At 44.1% G+C, this 17,547-nt stretch overlaps 1 protein-coding gene across 27 annotated transcripts in view; it reads left to right on the forward strand.

Moving 5' to 3' along the window:
* KCNMA1 (potassium calcium-activated channel subfamily M alpha 1) overlaps positions 1 to 17,547 on the forward strand; it is a 762,573-nt gene that overhangs the window by 371,642 nt on the left and 373,384 nt on the right. For all 27 annotated transcript variants that reach the window (XR_014077926.1, XM_081573838.1, XM_081573839.1 and 24 more), the window contains one exon: positions 9,643 to 9,704. Coding sequence is in view for 26 of the 27 variants with exons in the window: in XM_081573838.1 (XP_081429964.1) it covers positions 9,643 to 9,704 (62 nt within the window). In the remaining variant the exon portion in view is untranslated. The remainder of the gene's footprint in view (positions 1 to 9,642; positions 9,705 to 17,547) is intronic.

Consider the following 17,547-nt stretch of genomic DNA (forward strand, 5'->3'; position numbering starts at 1 on the left):
ATCAGTTCTTCCAGTGAATATTCAGGGTTTATTTCCTTTAGGATTGACTGACTTGATCTCCTTGCTGTCCAAGAGACTCTCAAAAATCTTCTCCAGCACCACAGTTTGAAACTATCGATTCTTCGGTACTCAGCCTTTTTTATGGTCCAACTCTCACATCCATACATGACTACTGGAAAAACCAATAGCTTTGACTATATGGACCTTTGTCGGCAAAGTAATGTCTCTCCTTTTTAATATTTTGTCTAGGTTTGTCATTGCTTTTCTTCCAAGGAGTAAGTGTCTTTTAATTTCATGGCTGCAGTCACTGTCCACAGTGATTTTTAGAACCCAGTACATGCATATATAGTCACGTACAGGGCTTCCCTGGTGGCTCAGTGGGTAAAGAGTCTGCCTGCAGTGTGGGAAAGCCATATTCGATCCCTGGCTTGGGAAGATCCCCTGGAGAAGGAAATGGTAACCTACTCCAGTATTCTTGCCTGGAGAATTCCGTGGACAGAGGAGCCTGGTGGCCTACGGTCCATGGGTTCACAAAGAGTTGGACAGGACTGAGTGACTAACACCATTTATACATTTATATTATTCCATGTCACACCTCCTCAGGACATGGACTACCCTTTGTTCCTACAGATTCCTAATCCTTGCCTTAATCTAAATTCTTCGCCTCTTCATGTAACTCTCCTAACAAACTGGTTTTCACTGGAGTTGTAGTTTATCCCACTTTTCTGTGTGGAGATAGCTTGTTTCTTTATAGCCCAGGGATCACTGGACACTCTGGTCCTCCATTGCCTCTTATGCTGTTCAAAACTTTTTCTCTTGAAGTCCCGGCCATCTAACTAAATCCTCATTCTGTCTACTCTCCCTGCTGCTGTCATCTACCTACCTCCAGGTCCCTCTGGCCATCACCTTCCAGTCTGTGCACTTGAATGTCCTAGCTGGCTCCTGGGTATTCCAGATCCTGATCCTCCTCACTGCAATGCTGTTCAGCCCCACTCCACTTCAGCAGGGCTCCTACATCCTGCCATTGCAGGGAAGGATTTAAATTCTGAAGTCCCATTAGGTGAGGGTTCATATCTTCTGGCTTTCGTTTGCTTTCACTGCACCCAGTCTCCAGCTCATTCTTCAGTCTTTTCTCCATATGCTTCTTTATTTAACAAATGTTGATTGAGACACTTTGCTAGCTCCTGGAAACTTAGTGATGAGTAAAAATGGATACAGATCCTGTCTTCATAGAATTTGCAGTTCAGTAGAGGAGAGAGGAATTAATCAAATAATTACACAAAGAAACATAACATTGCAAATTGCCCCGTGATACGTGTCACCAGGTACAGACTGTACTCATGGAGACCTTCCCACATTATATGAGCAAGGAAGTGGCAGTGTAGTTGAGATCTGAAGGATGAATAGTCTGAGGGGAAGTAAGTTTTCCAGGAGGAAGAGAGTACTTGTGCAAAGACCCTGTGGTTGGGGGATGTGTGTGTGCACGTGTGAATAAGAACTCAAATTTCCATTAATTGGAATCTAGAAAGGGAAAACATATGAGATAAAGCCAGAGAGGAGGAAAAGGGTCAGTTTTCAGGGTCTTCTAAGCTGTGCCAAGGATGTTTTTCTTCATACCAAAAGCTGTGGAAGTCATTTGGAGCAATTGAGGGGGGCCTTTGGAATTTTATATTACATGTCCTGAAAATCCAGTTCATTCTACACTTTATATATTGCATTTTTTGAGACACCAGCTTTGAATCCTCACAAAAATCACAGGTGTTTTTACTAGGCTTCCTTACATTTGAATAAATCACAGTTTTATTCTTATCTGAAAGTCCCATGTATTTTATTTTAAGCTGTAATTCTAAATACCAACTCCTGCAAGCTTTCTTTTTCTCCTTCCTTTCTTTGATCTTGACTATGTCTATACTTCAGCCATTGTTTGGAGTCTTGGTTTCCACTGAATCCATTTATGGCATTTTGTGTAAGCACTTGCATAAGTCTAATGTAATGTGCCAGAATGTTAGGTTGTAAACTTAGGGGGCTCTTCGGCTGTTTAACTGGCACTGTCAAAATATTGGTTTTGTACTTTACAAATCTTTTGTTATTTAGGATAACAAAAATACCTTTTTTGGTAGCAAGATGATGTCTTCTCCTACTGAGAACCACTAATAGTTCAGGAATGAGAAAAACTTACTACTAATCTTGCCAGATAGTGAAGAAAAAGAAATCCTTCCCCCTTTCCCTTGAGAAAACATTGAGACACAGAGTGTGAGCTTCTTGGGGTAAAACTGGCAGAAATGAGTTTCTAGAGAATCACAGAGGCAGGAGGAGAGGGGCTGCGTCAAACCACCACTCAGTGCCCTGTAGCAATGGCAGGGTTGAGGCATAGAGATGGCAGACCCAGGAGATGGCAGAGGCTGGCTCTAGGATTTTAGTTTTGTGGTATGAAAAGCTACAGGGACAACTAACTGTGCTACTGGAAATACAGACTCTGAACCCGGGCGTCCGTGGAGTCCTCGCTTGTGGTTTTTTGAAGGAAGCAAGCCTCTCTGATACAGATCAGTGTCACACACTGTTGACATCATGCTGAATTATAATTAGGCACAAATGACATACAGTTGGCATAAAAGAGCTCTGCCCTTTCAAGCCAAATGTTTTTCATTCTTTCACCATCTAGAGTAACCTATCAAGGTCCCCATTGGATAAACCTGTTACAATCCCACCATTTCACAGATTGGAAAGCTGAGTCCCAGGGACGTTATATGATACACTGAAGAGTATGTTGCTTATTGTGGCAGAGTCGAGATTCAAACCCAGGTGGGCCTCCTGACTGGAGTCCTGTGCCAAACACCCCATGCCCCTGGTACCTGTCCTTCCCTGGGCCAGCCACGTAGACCTGGAGCATCAGGAACTCTCCCTCATCATTGGTTTTCCATTCCCTTCTTCCCCTTTCACTGTGGGAGTTGGCAGTGGTGTTACTTCTAGCCACCCTCCCTTTCTTTGGACATCACAGAAGGCTCTATTTATATGTGTAGCATTTACAAAATTCACAGGGACCCCTGAGTAATTTAAACTTCTGGATTCCATGATCCTTGAGGGCAAAGATCAGGCCTGACTTAGCTATTTCAGTTTTCTGTTTCCCTCTCTCTCCCTCTGGGCCTTCTGTAGAGGAGTTCAATAAAGTTTGATTGTAGGGTTGTTAAATTCACCAGACCAAACATTATAATTTGGATGCTAGAATGATGTTATCCTCATAAACAAACTGTCCCCAGATTGTTTTGCTTTGGAAGTCTTCGTGTCTTTTTTTTTTTACATACAGTGAATTTTATTGTATATAAATTATACCTCAATAGTAAAGTAATGTGCCTTTGGGATCCTGTATCTAAAATTGTTCATTTTCTGAGGGGTCGCTGCTGCCAGTAGCTGGCTAGGCCCCTATCAGACATGCAGAATCATTAATTAGGGTCATTTGTTCTGCCATGAGCCGAGGGGAATGTGTAAAACCTGCTCAGGAGAGAATTAATGCATTCTCCTCTCTGTACTTTTTAGAGTACTCCTTGCACGATTCTCAAAGCCTGCAGGCTTCATGCATATGTTCTAATGGGCTAATTGTTAAGGGGACATTTGTAAATTAATCTCTGACTTGAGCTAAGTGGTTTTCCCTAATGGGTTTAATTCAGTGACTCCCATTCTTGGCCACACATCAGATTCACTGGAGGAGCTTGTTAAAAATAGAGATACCCAGCCTCCTCCCCCCCCAGCTATCAGCCCTCTGTTCCCTGGGTGAGGTGAGGGCATCTCTGTTTTAAGGAAAGCTCCTCGGGTGATCAGATTGGAGTGGCAGCCACCTTTGTGAACCTCTGCTCCAAATCCATGTCTGAAGGCCTGTGTAGCCTCAGGTGTGGATTCAAAGCTTTTGGGCCTAAACCCAACAGCTTGAAGCCAGGTTCAAGAACAGACAGCGTCTCTGAAGAGCCAGCTTTCCAGCTTCATTCTCCTCCATACCACACCCATGGGTCTGTCTTTTCCTTGGGGAGTCCGGTGACCTGAGGAAGGATATTCCATGTGCTTTGTCATACTGCTTTGCATTTTTCTGAACTTCCCGAGACATTGGAAGGTCGTCAGGGCCAGCTAGAATTTCCATCATGAAAATGGCCGTGGCTTCTATCTCTTTGCTTTGCATGGATCATCAGACTCCTGGTGTCAGGTGTTAGGGGACTCTGTATGTGTGTTCCTAGCATTCTTCTGTGCAAACACACGTCATGTTTGATCTTGGAGTTTTGCAAATAGATGACTCACGGGCACCATTGTTCTAGTGACATTTATCAGACCATTTTTGTTTTTAGGAATCTGGCGCTATGTAAATATCACTCAGGACTCAGTACCACCACACAACATATGGGTGTTTGCAGTAAACCTAAGAATACAGCAATTAGCACTATGCAGGGTAGTCAAGGTGATTTGGTGAACGCAGACTGAAAAGTTAGGAAGGCAGATCAGGCTTTCATGGCAGGTGTAAGGTGTGCCGAGAGGGACAACTCACCTCATCCCGTGTGTCAGGCTGTGTCCACACACTCTTGTTTGGGATGGTGCTTTGTAAAGTGCATGGTCACTGTAAGGGGTGCTCTGTGACTCAGCGGCTGGAGGGCAAGTGTTTCCTGATCTCAGCTTTTGTGCTTTTCTTGGTCTCATCTTACCATTTCCCTTGGGCTGCAGGGCCCCGACCCCTGGAACTATAGAAGTTCATGGAGGAATTCTCATTGGCTCTCCTCATTACTGAAGAGATATTAAAGTAGCCATAACATGTCAGAAGAAGGGATGCTTTGAGAAAGAATTGGCCGTTGAGAAAATAACTCCTATTGTTCCACCCTTCCCTAGCTACTCCATTTATGTATGTACCACCTACTCAATATCTTACTATATATTGTCTCTACATATACCGTACAGTTCAGTTCAGTTCAGTTCACTCGCTCAGTCATGTCCGACTCTTTGCCTCCCCATGAATCACAGCACGCCAGGCCTCCCTGTCCATCACCAACTCCCAGAGTTTACCTAAACCCATGTCCATCGAGTCAGTGATGCCATCCAGCCATCTCATCCTCTATCGTCCCCTCCTCCTCCTGCCCCCAATCCTTCCCAGCATTAGGGTCTTTTCCAGTGAATCAACTCTTCGCATGAGGTGGCCAAAATATTGGAGTTTCAGCTTCAACATCAGTCCTTCCAATGAACACCCAGGACTGATCTCCTTTAGGATGGACTGGTTGGATCTCCTTGCAGTCCAAGGGACTCTCAAGAGTCTTCTCCAATACCACAGTTCAAAAGCATCAATTCTTCGGCGCTCAGCTTTCTTCACTGTCCAACTCTCACATCCATACATGACCACTGGAAAAACCATAGCCTTGACTAGACGGACCTTTGTTGGCAAAGTAATGTCTCTTCTTTTAAATATGCTATCTAGGTTGGTCATAACCTTCCTTCCAAGGAGTAAGCATCTTTTAATTTCATGGCTGCAATCACCATCAGCAGTGATTTTGGAGCCCAAAAAAATAAAGTCTGACACCGTTTCCACTGTTTCCGCATCTATTTCCCATGAAGTGATGGGACCAGATGCCATGATCTTAGTTTTCTGAACGTTGAGCTTTAAGCCAACTTTTTCACTCTCCTCTTTCACTTTCATCAAGAGACTCTTTAGTTCTTCTTCACTTTCTGCCATAAGGGTGGTGTCATCTGCATATCTGAGGTTATTGATATTTCTCCTGGCAATCTTGATTCCAGCTTATGTTTCTTCCAGCCCAGCATTTCTCATGATGTACTCTGCATATAAGTTAAATAAGCAGGGTGACAATATACAGCCTTGACGGACTCCTTTTTCTATTTGGAACCAGTCTGTTGTTCCATGTCCAGTTCTAACTGTTGCTTCCTGACCTGCATACAGGATTCTCAAGAAATAGGTCAGATGGTCTGGTATTCCCATCTCTTTCAGAATTTTCCACAGTTTATTGTGATCCACACAGTCAAAGGCTTTGGCATAGTCAATCAAGCAGAAATAGATGTTTTTCTGGAACTCTCTTGCTTTTTCGATGATATACCGTACAGTTGAACACTAATTGCATAATAGCCTAGGATTCATCTATTTAAGTGTTACTCCAGAAAAAGAGCAGATTTTGTTGACTCTAAGTGGGCTTCTTTGGTTTTCCCTAAGGCCTTATGCATAGCAAATGTGAAATAAATAATTAGATGAGTATTTGGGTGTACTCGCTAACATAACCATTACCACTTAGGCTAAAATCTAGTCATTTTGTGTAGTTGGACTGAATTTTTTCATATTTAGAGTAGGGTTCTCAGACAATGAAAGATGTGAGAGAGAACTAGCCCTTTGCTAGGGCCCTGGAGAAGATTCATCTCTGTTGGGTTCCTGTTTTCATGGCCAAATTCAAAGGGTTGATTCCTTTTCTGCAGCACCTGGATCTGGGATGACAGTGTAATCAAGCCTGACAAAGAGCCACTTAGCAAGTTTGAAAATTGCGTGCTTGGTTGCCGCAATAGAGGCAATTGATCAGAGAGAAGCAGATCCTCCCCCCATTGATCATTTTGTGTCTGGAGACAAGTGGGTGGGGGATAGGGGGTGGGACAGTTTGGACACCCAGAACCTCAATGAGACACAGTCTTCCTGCTGATCATGTGGACTCAGGAATAGGTCCACTTCTCAGAATCTTCAGCTCCTGGGAGCTTTTGAGTCCTTTTCCTCCTGAATTTTTCTCTCTCCCTGATCCTAACAGCAATGCTGATACTTGAGTTTGCATATGAAGAGGCTAGCCAGAGTGCTCCACTCCAGTCACTGACTGATTTGCTTAAGTAAGCTACACATTTTCCACATCACAGAGGCCAAGCTGGGGTATCTGGGATACATTAGTGTCAGCTACGTTGTCCCCACCTCCTCTGCCCTGATGCTGGGAAGTCATCACCTTTGCAGGAGAGCCTAAATATTGAGCTTATTTCAGAATGATGTAGATACCGACTTGCGAGAACTTTATCCTTTCCTTTTTCTTTCCTCTTTCCTTCCTCTCCTGTCTCTCCCATCCTTTCCCCTCATCCTCTCTCCAGCTTTAATGGCCTAGGCCTGGACAGCTGCTCTGACAGAAGCTCTGCACTCACAGACGTGCACGCACACGCGCACACACACATACACACACACAAACATGGCCAAATTGATAGAAATTAGTCTTGCGTAAACTGTTTATGAATGAAGAGGAGGGCCTCCCCCTCTGATGTGGCCACGCCCCTTCTCTTTGCAGCATTTTGAGAATGAGGTCAGGGCCCGGAACTAACTGCTTATGTCTCTGAAATAGCAGCACAGATCAAAATTAATCTTAAGCTATTTGATTTGCTGCCTCATTCAGATAATAGGGGGAAGAGCAGAGGCCTGTTGATGTTTTTGTTTGTTTTTATGTGTAAGTGCAAGAAATGAATGAATGTGTGAGGGGACTGAAGTGAGTCTCCTGGCAGGGGCGGGGTGGAGGAGGGGTGGCGGGATTATCCCTGGGCCACGGGTAATTATTGACAGACTACAGGAGTTTCCTTCAATTCAACTGGAGCCTGTTTTAGTTTTGAAAACAAAATGGAAGAATAAAGTTAGTCCCAGTCGTGTATTGTTTTAATACTTCTTTTCATAAGGAGAATTCATCAGATCTATGAAAGTACATGCTCCTTTTATAATGTCTGGTTGTTTCAACTGTCAGTTGCCTGCTTGTAGCCCACCATCCATGGAATAAATGGACATAGTTCCACAAAATTTTATAATGTTTTAAGTGAATATGTATGCAGAGTTCAGTTTCTATCAGCCTGTTTGACACATGCATACATGCACACACACATACACATGACTCAATTATGTTTCATCATCACGTAAATCGAGATTCACATCCATCCACCAGCTAATGCTGCTGCTGCTGCTGCTAAGTCGCTTCAGTCGTGTCCGACTCTGTGCGACCCCATAGATGACAGCCCACCAGGCTCCCCCCTCCCTGGGATTCTCCAGGCAAGAACACTGGAGTGGGTTGCCATTTCCTTCTCCGATGCATGAAAGTGAAAGGGAAGTCGCTCAGTCGTGTCCCACTCCTAGCAACCCCATGGACTGCAGCCTACCAGGCTCCTCCGTCCATGGGATTTTCCAGGCAAGAGTACTGGGGTGGGGTGCCATTGCCTTCTCCACCAGCTAATGCTACAGGGATGTCAATTTGTAGATAGGCTGAGGAGGCTGACACCTCTTGACACCCTTCACCCCACAGTCCCTTTAGGATATTAGCACATCTGCCAGGTACTTATTTCACACCCTGCCCCCCACCCCACCTCAGGCATTGTATGTGATGGTGTTGTTTATTTTTTGTTCTCAAACTTCACTGTTGGCTCTTTTATTTTTGTACATCCTTCTAGTTGCAATCCTAGTCTCCTTTGTGAAAGAATAAATAAATTGGAATGTTGAGTGAGGACAGAAGCGTCAGCATCAGCCTCATCTGCTACATATTCATTTGATAGACTTTAGCGTGACAGGTATTCTTTGAAGGAGATGCCAAAACTGTCTTTTGTATCCGTGGTGATTAATTTTGAGTGAAGAGTGTAAAGAAGAACAAGGGTTGTTATATACCTGGCCAATCATATTACCTAATTTGGCTTCCGGCACCTAATCCATCTCCAGAATACTTGAGAAGTCATATAACCACACGCACGCGCGCGCACACACACACTGGACATTTGTACAGACACCAAATCTGTGCTTTTTGATTAAAATTTCTTGTATAGAAACTGAAAGTAAGTTAGTAAATTATTTTTTGTTTTGTTTTTGTTAGTAAATTATTGTTTGTTTAGGATTGGGCTTCGCTGGTAGCTCAGATGATAAGGAATCTGCCTGCGATGCAGGAGACCCGTGTTTGACCCCTGAGTCGGGAAGATCCCCTGGAGAAAGGAATGGCAACCCACTATAGTATTCTTGCCTAATGAATTCCATGGACAAATCATGGGGTTGCAAAGAGTCAAACAGGACTAAGTGACTAACGCTTCCACTTCACTTAGGATTAGGGGTAGGAACAGGTATTAACTGTAATGGACATGAGGGGTCTTACTGGGGTGTTGAAAACGTTCTGAAGGTAGATGAAGTACTGGTTGCACAACTTGGTAAATTTACTCAAAGTCATTGAATTGTACACTTAAAATGGGAGTGCTTATGGTATGTAAATTATCTCAGCAAAGCTGTTAAAAGTTGATATCCCTATCTTTGAGTTCCTTTGGGGCCTAGGCTACATATAATAGGAAAAATTGTATCACTGCTGTTGTTTTTACCTGCTCTTTTCCCACTGAAGTCTGTTGACTTCAGCTGTGGAGAAGTCAGACTCTTGAGATAACAGGGCCAGATAAAACCTGGTACCAGGGGATACAGAAGTCTGCCCTGACCTCTGTTGGCCAGCAGCGAGGTTGCTGTCCTATGCTATGTGAGGAGCCAACAGCAGTGGGGGTCTGTGGGTGCAGCAAGGGGACGACACTGCCAAGCAGGCCCCCGAAAGCACCATGTTTCCAGGCCGCAGGTGGGTGTTCCACGAAATAAATAAGTGAACGTCCCAGTGTTCAGCTCTTAAGTGATGGCGTTTTTCTCTTCTTTTGCAGGTTGTCTTAGTCTTTGCTCTCAGCATTGGTGCACTTGTAATATACTTCATTGATTCGTCAAAGTGAGTATTCAGTATGTTTTCTTGCCCTCTTTTCTAAAACAATCACAAACTTTTACATTGATCAGTAGATTTACTTTAACACCAGCCTTTGCAAGAACCTCCTTGAGTGTGGAAGACTTTTGGAGGAAGGCAGGGCTGTCTGTGTTAATTTTCTGAATGGAAACCAAGCTCTCATGAGAAAGACTACTTTGATTATACTGTCCTAGGAGGGTGAGAGAAGAATCTGGGGTCATCAAGCTTTTTCGCTGGCTGTTACTGCTTTTAAAATAGCTGTTTCCTGGTGCAGTATTTGCACTGAAGGTAGAAAGAAGTCAAGAGGGCTCTGATGTGAATTTGCAACCTCTGAGAGGGTCATGGTATCCAACCAGTGAGGGTGTGAGCCATGCTTGCCATGGCAGTTTAGAATCCTTTTCTTACTAGGGTTTCCAATGCTTTACTCTTAATTGGAGGTCAACTTAGAAAGCATGATGCTATCCTTTGCACCAGTAGCTGAATATTCAACTGAAGCATCGCTGGCTGGTGCTTCTTGACTTGTGAAGGTAAGGAGATGGGACAGAGGAGTTTGTGATAACTCCCAGAGTGGAGGGTGATGGCTATCTGAGAATTCCTAGAGTGGACACTCATGCAGACCGCTGGGGTGCCAGCAGAGGGAACTGGTTCTCTGGGGTGGGGTCTGTCTGTGTCACACACAGAAAAGGTTTTGTTTGAGGCAGAAGAGGGCACTGAGCAAAGCTGCTCAGTGGTGGCCAGTTCTGCCCTGGTTCCTGCAGGTGTCGCCCCCACTCCCCCGGTACATCATTTGTTGCAGCTATTCTGTCACAAACTTGAAACTGACAGCATCTGGGGAACTGGAGCTGAGCTGGTTTGACTCCCTTCTGTGGGGACATGAACCTGACACCTGATGGTGGCCTTAGGCTCTTTGTCTGCATTGTCCACTGTGAGAGTGTTTTTGATTCCCTGAACTCTTAGCCCAGTATGCCTGGGTGCTAGAGTTTGATCTGAGGAAATCTCCTTGGTGTCCCTTTTGGCTCAGAGCCTGGTGTGCCTGAATTCTTTTTCTGTGGCTCAGGATGGTAGTAATTTCATGCGTGCCTAAACTCTGAATTTCTCAGTTACTGGTCACCAGCCAAAGGATTTTGTGCATTTGGGTGCTGAGCCAAAATCATGTCAGGGAAGACAAAGAAGACATCTCCTCTCATCACCTATCTCTGGGAATTGGCCGTATCTAGAATATCAGCGGTCCTTCAGCCCATCCCCTTGCATAGGCTGGACTGCCCTTGCCCACCACAGGTGGACTCTTAAATGTCCTCCAGGAGTCGAGATTCCATGCACTTTTCCATCAGCTTTTCCTGGCCAAGAGAGAAAAGAGCTTTTTAAGTTTGGAAAACTCCAACTGGTATGTCATTGAAGGTAAGCCTTATTTAAATATCTCCTCTTCATAATTCTGGATCATATTTGAATTGAACCGAATATCTTCTAGAGCCACTTGTCTTATTTCTCCATTTTCTCCTCCAGGGCTGAGGAGCGTTCTCAAAAGTCTTGGAGTGCATACTGTGTCAGCTTCCATGCCGGGGCTCAGGAAGTAGTTTCAGGCATGTAGTCTGTGAGCCCCAGACGGGCAAACCCTTACGTGGAAGTGAATGGGGTGATCGGTCAGAAGGACCTTGGCGCCTTCTTTCCTTGTCTCCCCTTTTTTGCTCCTCTGTATTTCTCAGAAATAAAATGCTCTTGTAAAATGGATTTGAATTGTGTCATTCTTTACAGTGTCCACTATGGGGTGGCCTTTTGCTCTGTTGGGTGTGGTGTTCTCAGCTCCATGTGAGAGGATGGGAGGGAATAGAATTCTTCAAGGCAAAGCCCTCTTTCCTGGATGCCCCCTGTACCGCCTCAGTGTCCGTTGGATTTAGCTGTGATTCTGCTGAGCCTTGGAAAGCCAGCCCTGGGAACCCTCTCTGGTTCTGGTTTCCTTCATGGACTTGCAAAGAGTCTATTCCATGGATAGACCTCTGGTTCTGTGCTCAGTTTTTCCAAGCGAAAATATCAAGAATCTTAGAACCAAGACTGTCCTAACTCTCCCTGGGGACTATTTTAGCCTCATCCTAACTTCAGTCTTTGTTCTCTGTCACTAAACTGTGTGGTTTGGCATAGTGAGGCTTTGTTTATAAGACGATCTTATGTTTATTTTTGTAGCCCTTTCTATTTTTCATTGGAATTACTGCATTGGGTTCTGAAGTCAAACCTCAGGAGTCTGTCTATGGGTGACCTCATCAGTATAGTCAATACCAAGGGTCTACTCTCTTCCTGGGGAAAGGCAGCAAAGATGCTCCCTGTAAGTAGGGGGATGAATTAAAGCAGAAGCTATGAGGTAACCTCCATGATAAGCCACAGATTCATTCCCAAGAATAAAAAGAAAGTCCCTTAGACAAATTATAATTAAGCATAGTAAGCAAGATAAAAAGTTCTATCCACACATAAGATGCAAATGAAAAGTGAGTAAGAAAGCAGAATATAAATTCTTAAAATGCATCCCTTTCATTCAAAACTGTCACCGGTTTTACACAGTCGTGGTTTGGCTGGCCATCTGGGCATCTTGGAAAGACAGCTTTAAGCATCTCTTGGAAGTTACGCTAAATCATCACCCTAGAAAGAAGTGTCTCGTATTCTTCAGATGAATTTCAGTTATAGTATTTATACCCTTCAAGTAAGTGAAAGACAATGCATAGGCTTTCCCTTGTGTGAACCTAACTGGGGAGACAATGGTCCATGAAATGGCTTGTCTGAGTGAGTTTTAACCAAAATGGTGGGGGATGCTCAAGTTCAAGATGTGTGGCTCTCTGCACCTGGCCCTTTAAATCGTGCAAGAAATGAATGTTAACATAGAAAACAGGCTCCATTGGTCATCGTGGCTGACTTGGTGTCAAGGCAGGACAGTCAGTGCAGGTGGTATGAATAAACAGGCAGTTCAGATAAATGTCATCATCGGTGGGTTTATGATCTTCTTAACCTTTCAAAGCTTATTTCACCATCAAGAGGCAGTGGGTAAATCATTTCCAAAGACGACTTCTACACTTCTTTCCTTTTCCATTGTTAAGCCAAGATGGGTCCCCAAACAGGTCTTTTTCATTCAGGGGTTTGGGAAGCCCTTCTTTGGGTTTAATTTTCTTAGAGTGGTCACCACAGAAGAATCACTTGTGCAGCCTCAAGTGATTACTATCTGCTTGAGACAGATTGTGCTCAGAGCTCCTGGTTTGGAAAGCCAAAGAGAATTACATGAAACTGTTAACATTATGTTTCATCACCCCAGCAGCAGTCTCTTAAGAAACCACCCAAGCAGAGGGAGACGTTCCACCCAATGATTGGATGGACACAGATGTCACTTCCTTAACAGACACAGAGAAGAGTAAGCCCACCACACACAGGAATTCCACCCCCCACAAAACATTAAATGGCCACACGAGGCAGATACTGTCCCAGAGAACTCTATTTCTTTTTCCTTCTTTTTCTCCTCCTAGTTTTATTGAGATATGATTAACACACAGCCCTGTGTAAGTTAAGGTGTACAGCATAATGATTTGACTTAATGTACGTCATAAAACAGTTACCCCAATAAGTTTAGTGAGCACCCATTATCTCATATAGATATAAAATTAAAGAAAAACCATTTTTCTTCCTTATGATGAGCACTCTTAGGATTGACTCTGTTAACAACTTTCAGTTTTTAAAAGGTACCTGATTTAAAGTGCTTCAGCTCCTAATTCTGATGTCTCTCCATACCCACACCCCTTTTACTCCTATACACTCTGATCATCTGTGAAGCAAAGATTTTTTTAAAAGTTGTACAATGTAGTCAAAAGTGCCCCTGGACATCCCGTGGGTGATAATGTCACTGTTGCTGGTCCCATCCCTGTCTAGTTCCTCCCTTTGACATGGGAACAGTAATTCTTCTCTTAAAAAAAAAAAAAAGACCCAAAGATGTCAGTGTGAGGGCAGGATCCACGGATTGCATAATGTATCAGTTCCTGCTGCTTCTAGAATTCCAAGGGAACTGAGGCTGAGACTCAGGGGCCTGGGTATTTGCATTTTTTCCAAGGGCATTCTTGGAAAGATGACTCAACCTGTGTGAAGATATTTATTCCTTAGATTCGTGTTTAAATTCCACTACTTTTTGCATTGCAGTTAGGTGGATTATGAATATTTAACGTTGCACACACTGAAAATGAAGGTCAAGTCCTGCTCACTGGTGACTTCATTGCTGGCTTGTGTCTCTAAAAGGCAGGCTACCTGCTGTGAGCAGAGTAAAGCTGAAAGGTTATGCATTGTTAAAATTTTCCTTAATGACTTTATCTGCTCCAGAATGGCTGGTGCACAAAAGGGGGCACCTGCTGATTTCATCGGTCTTTGCTCTCTGCTTCTGGTGTCAGAAATGCTATTCTGGAGGGTTGTGGACATTAGGCAGCGAGGGGTGGGGTGGGGGGGAACGGCACACATTTTGGAGAGCATCTGATCCAAGGGCCAGATTCCAGGATAACAGTGGTGTTACGACGTGAAAATGACCTTCCCCCAGTCCGTAGAATATTGTTTGTACTTAGCTATTCATTCATTTTATATTCAGTTCATTCATTTGAGACAACTTCATTGTGATCATGATGAATATTTTCCACATGGCCAAATTGCTTATAGTTAGGTATGGTTAGGAAAACTATCTTTAAGACTGCAGTAGAAATTGACCAGACTGTTTTCATAGTCTCTAAAAATAGCACGGGCATCATTGATGTAATGGGGATACCCAGAGCTTTAGTAGAACTGGCTAGTTCCTCTACCATTTCACCTACCTACCTGAATCTTCACAGAGCCAGGCCTCTAATCCCTTTGCCTAGAAATTCTCCTTAAAAGGGGAGAGAGGGCGGAGGAGCATTCACTGATCCTGTGCTGTGGCATGGCGCTAAGCTCTTCAAAATTAATTACATGTGCAGTCTCATTGAATTGTCCTGACAATTTGATAGGGTGGGGACTGTGACCTTTTCCGCTTTACAGATGAAACTACAGCATTTGCACAAAACCACGTAGCTAGTAAGTCCTGGAGCCAGGATTTGAATCCACACGTCTAAAGTTGCCTCACTTCCAAGTCAAGGAGTAAAATTCCAGATGTCGAAGTGTCTACCTGGGTTCAGTAGATGTTACAGGAGAGGTCACATAGCCTCGTCCTGCCAACTCATCTGTCTTGTTTCTTGTTTCGTTCTCCATCTCCCCATTCCGCACCTTTGGGGCCAAGTCTGCAAGGCAGCCATGCTTACAAGGGTCCTGTGAGCTTTCTCACTGGGACATGGCGTGTTTGGACCATGTACTGTCTGATGTCTATTTGAGCCTTGATTCATTTCTTCCTAAACTATGGCTCAAAAAAGAATGTCTTCTGTTTCAGTCAAGTGGCAGCATTTTGTGATGGAATAAGATCAAGTTAGCAAAGAACAGGGAAAGCTGATTGTTTCTTAAGGGCCCCTCCCACTAATTGAATTCTTTCCTGGTGGAGAGCCCCTTTGCCTTCCCATACTTACCTAGGTCTCTGAGCCTGTTACTTAGCAGATTAAGAGGAGATAACCAGAGATGCTCTGCTTCCCCATTAGTTTCTTTTATCTCTTTAGAGGGTTGCAGGATAGAGTTAATCTGTTACAGTTCTGTGTTGTGTGCTTAAGACTACGTTAGTGCAGTGTGTGTATGTCAAACCGGTGGACTTGAGGAAAATTTGATTCCAAGTAGGTTTCTGTGTAGGTCTTCGAAACCATGTGAGATATCTGGCCTCCAGCTCTGGTCTTGTTATTACCCATCACACACACACAGGTGTTGACCTCGAGCAGGCAGCTGGCAGAACTGTGAGGACAATGTACATTACTTCCACAACAGTAACCTGTAAAGGACCATGAATGCTACTTTCATTCTCACTAGTAGCACACCCCCCATCCCCACAGCAGGAGCAGCTGGGCAGCCTGTGGCACTGAAAAGGAAGCTCACCATTTATTTTGGACCCAGCTCCTTTACGGAACCTGGTCTTTCTAGGTAACGTTCTGAGAAATTGGCTCCAGCTCCCCACCTTCGTGCCCTTTTCGAGACATCGTGGCATGCATTTAAACCTTTGTGGAGGAAGTCAACACAGATCCCTGTGTGTGTAAAGCATCTCCCTATTTTTCCCTTTTCCTTTTTAGATACTCCCCCCAATTTTCTCCATCCCTTACTGACATTTTTATTGCCAGGCTTTGGTTTGGAAAATTATGGGTAGGGAAAGTTCAAGGGCAGGATGTTCAGAACAGCACTGCACATCTGTGAAGGGAACGCAACAGGAGAGCCAGCAGCTGTTGAAAGAATGGCATGTCAGATGGTGGAGGGGGCCAGCCCCAAACAGAGGGCTGGGGGAGAGGAGACGCCTTAGGGGCAAAGAGGCTGTAAATAACTCCCAGTGGGAAGTCCTGTCCTCATTCTCAATTTAACCTTGAATGGCAACCCTCGATTTGGACATGGTTTTTGCAAATTGCCCTTTTTATATCAGTGGGCTGTAAATCTGGTAGAGAAGACAGGTGGAGAATATGCTGAGAGGGTAAGCGACCTTGTTCCTTCCATCTTCCATACTGTACAAGGGTCTAGGCTTTCTTGCTTGCTGCTCACTGTGTAAGAGATGCAGAGGTACCACAGGCGATAGCACCTAGAAACGTCAAAGGAACTGCTCATCTTCAGCGTTTCCTGAGGCAAAAATCAAGGGCTGTTAGGAGTGGGAAGGAAGATGGAGCTAGACCTTCCACGTTTGCTGCAAAAGACAGCTTTAGAATAACATGCTGGAACTTGCCGAGGCTTCCGAGTTCACCCAGTAGCACTATTCTCTGTGCCTCAGCATCCTCTCCTACTGACTGAGGGCTAAGTGACCTTCTTAAGGTCACCCAACCAACCACAGACAGAACTAGAGCCAGAAGTCAAAGCCCTTCCCTCCCAGGCCAGGCCCTTTTCTACTTGATCTTTTGGTTTCTACATAAAAGATAAAGATGTGACAGTATTATCCATTGAATAGTAGAAGCAATAATGACTTTTTACACAATGCTGGACTTTCAGGCTGTCATCTTTGGGGAAACGTTAGTGATGTGGAAAAGAACAGAAATAATCCCAGGTGGAAAAGAGCAAACCCAGCCAGGTGGGTGCTTGGGATTAGTTTATTTCATTCCCATTGGCATGAGGCTATGAGTTTCTTAAATTTAAGATCCTGCTTTTTCTTTGTGTGTGTGTGTGTACTATTTGGGAGAGGAGGTAAGAGTCCAGCTCTGTTGTGGGAGGTTGACAAGGCTGAACACATTGGTCTGGCCTGTTTGGAATTTGCCACACATAACTTTTGAGTACATTTTGCCCCACGGCTCATTTATTTCCTCTGTGAAAACACTATCTGATAACTGTGTCTATAAATCCATATGTACTGTACCCTTCAAAATTAGAATGAAGTATTTCTTCTCTTTTCACCACTCTCTAGAATTTAAAAGAAAACCTCAGATTATCTGACCCTCCTTTAGGCCTCTGGCTTTTTTAAAAAAAATAATTGTTTTAGGGCAAATGAAAAAGATGCATTCCCTTTCAGACCCGGTTAGTTATTTATGTCTTCTGCAACTAGTGTGTGTTTATACCACCAGAGGGCTGGATCATCTCCCCATTGCCCAGCTCTGGTCCTTTACCTAAAGTTGCAGCCAGGCATGCATTCAGAAACTGCTGAGAGATCAGTGTGAAAGCCAGCTGGAGGGAAAGATTAGAGTTCAGAACAGTTTGATCCAAATACAGGGGCAGAGCGCATGCTTAACACAACCATGGTTGTTCTGAG

The sequence above is a fragment of the Giraffa tippelskirchi genome, chromosome 2 (genome assembly GCF_054371585.1).
Source record: "Giraffa tippelskirchi isolate mGirTip1 chromosome 2, T2T-mGirTip1v1.2.pri, whole genome shotgun sequence".
NCBI classification, from domain to species: Eukaryota; Metazoa; Chordata; class Mammalia; order Artiodactyla; family Giraffidae; genus Giraffa; species Giraffa tippelskirchi.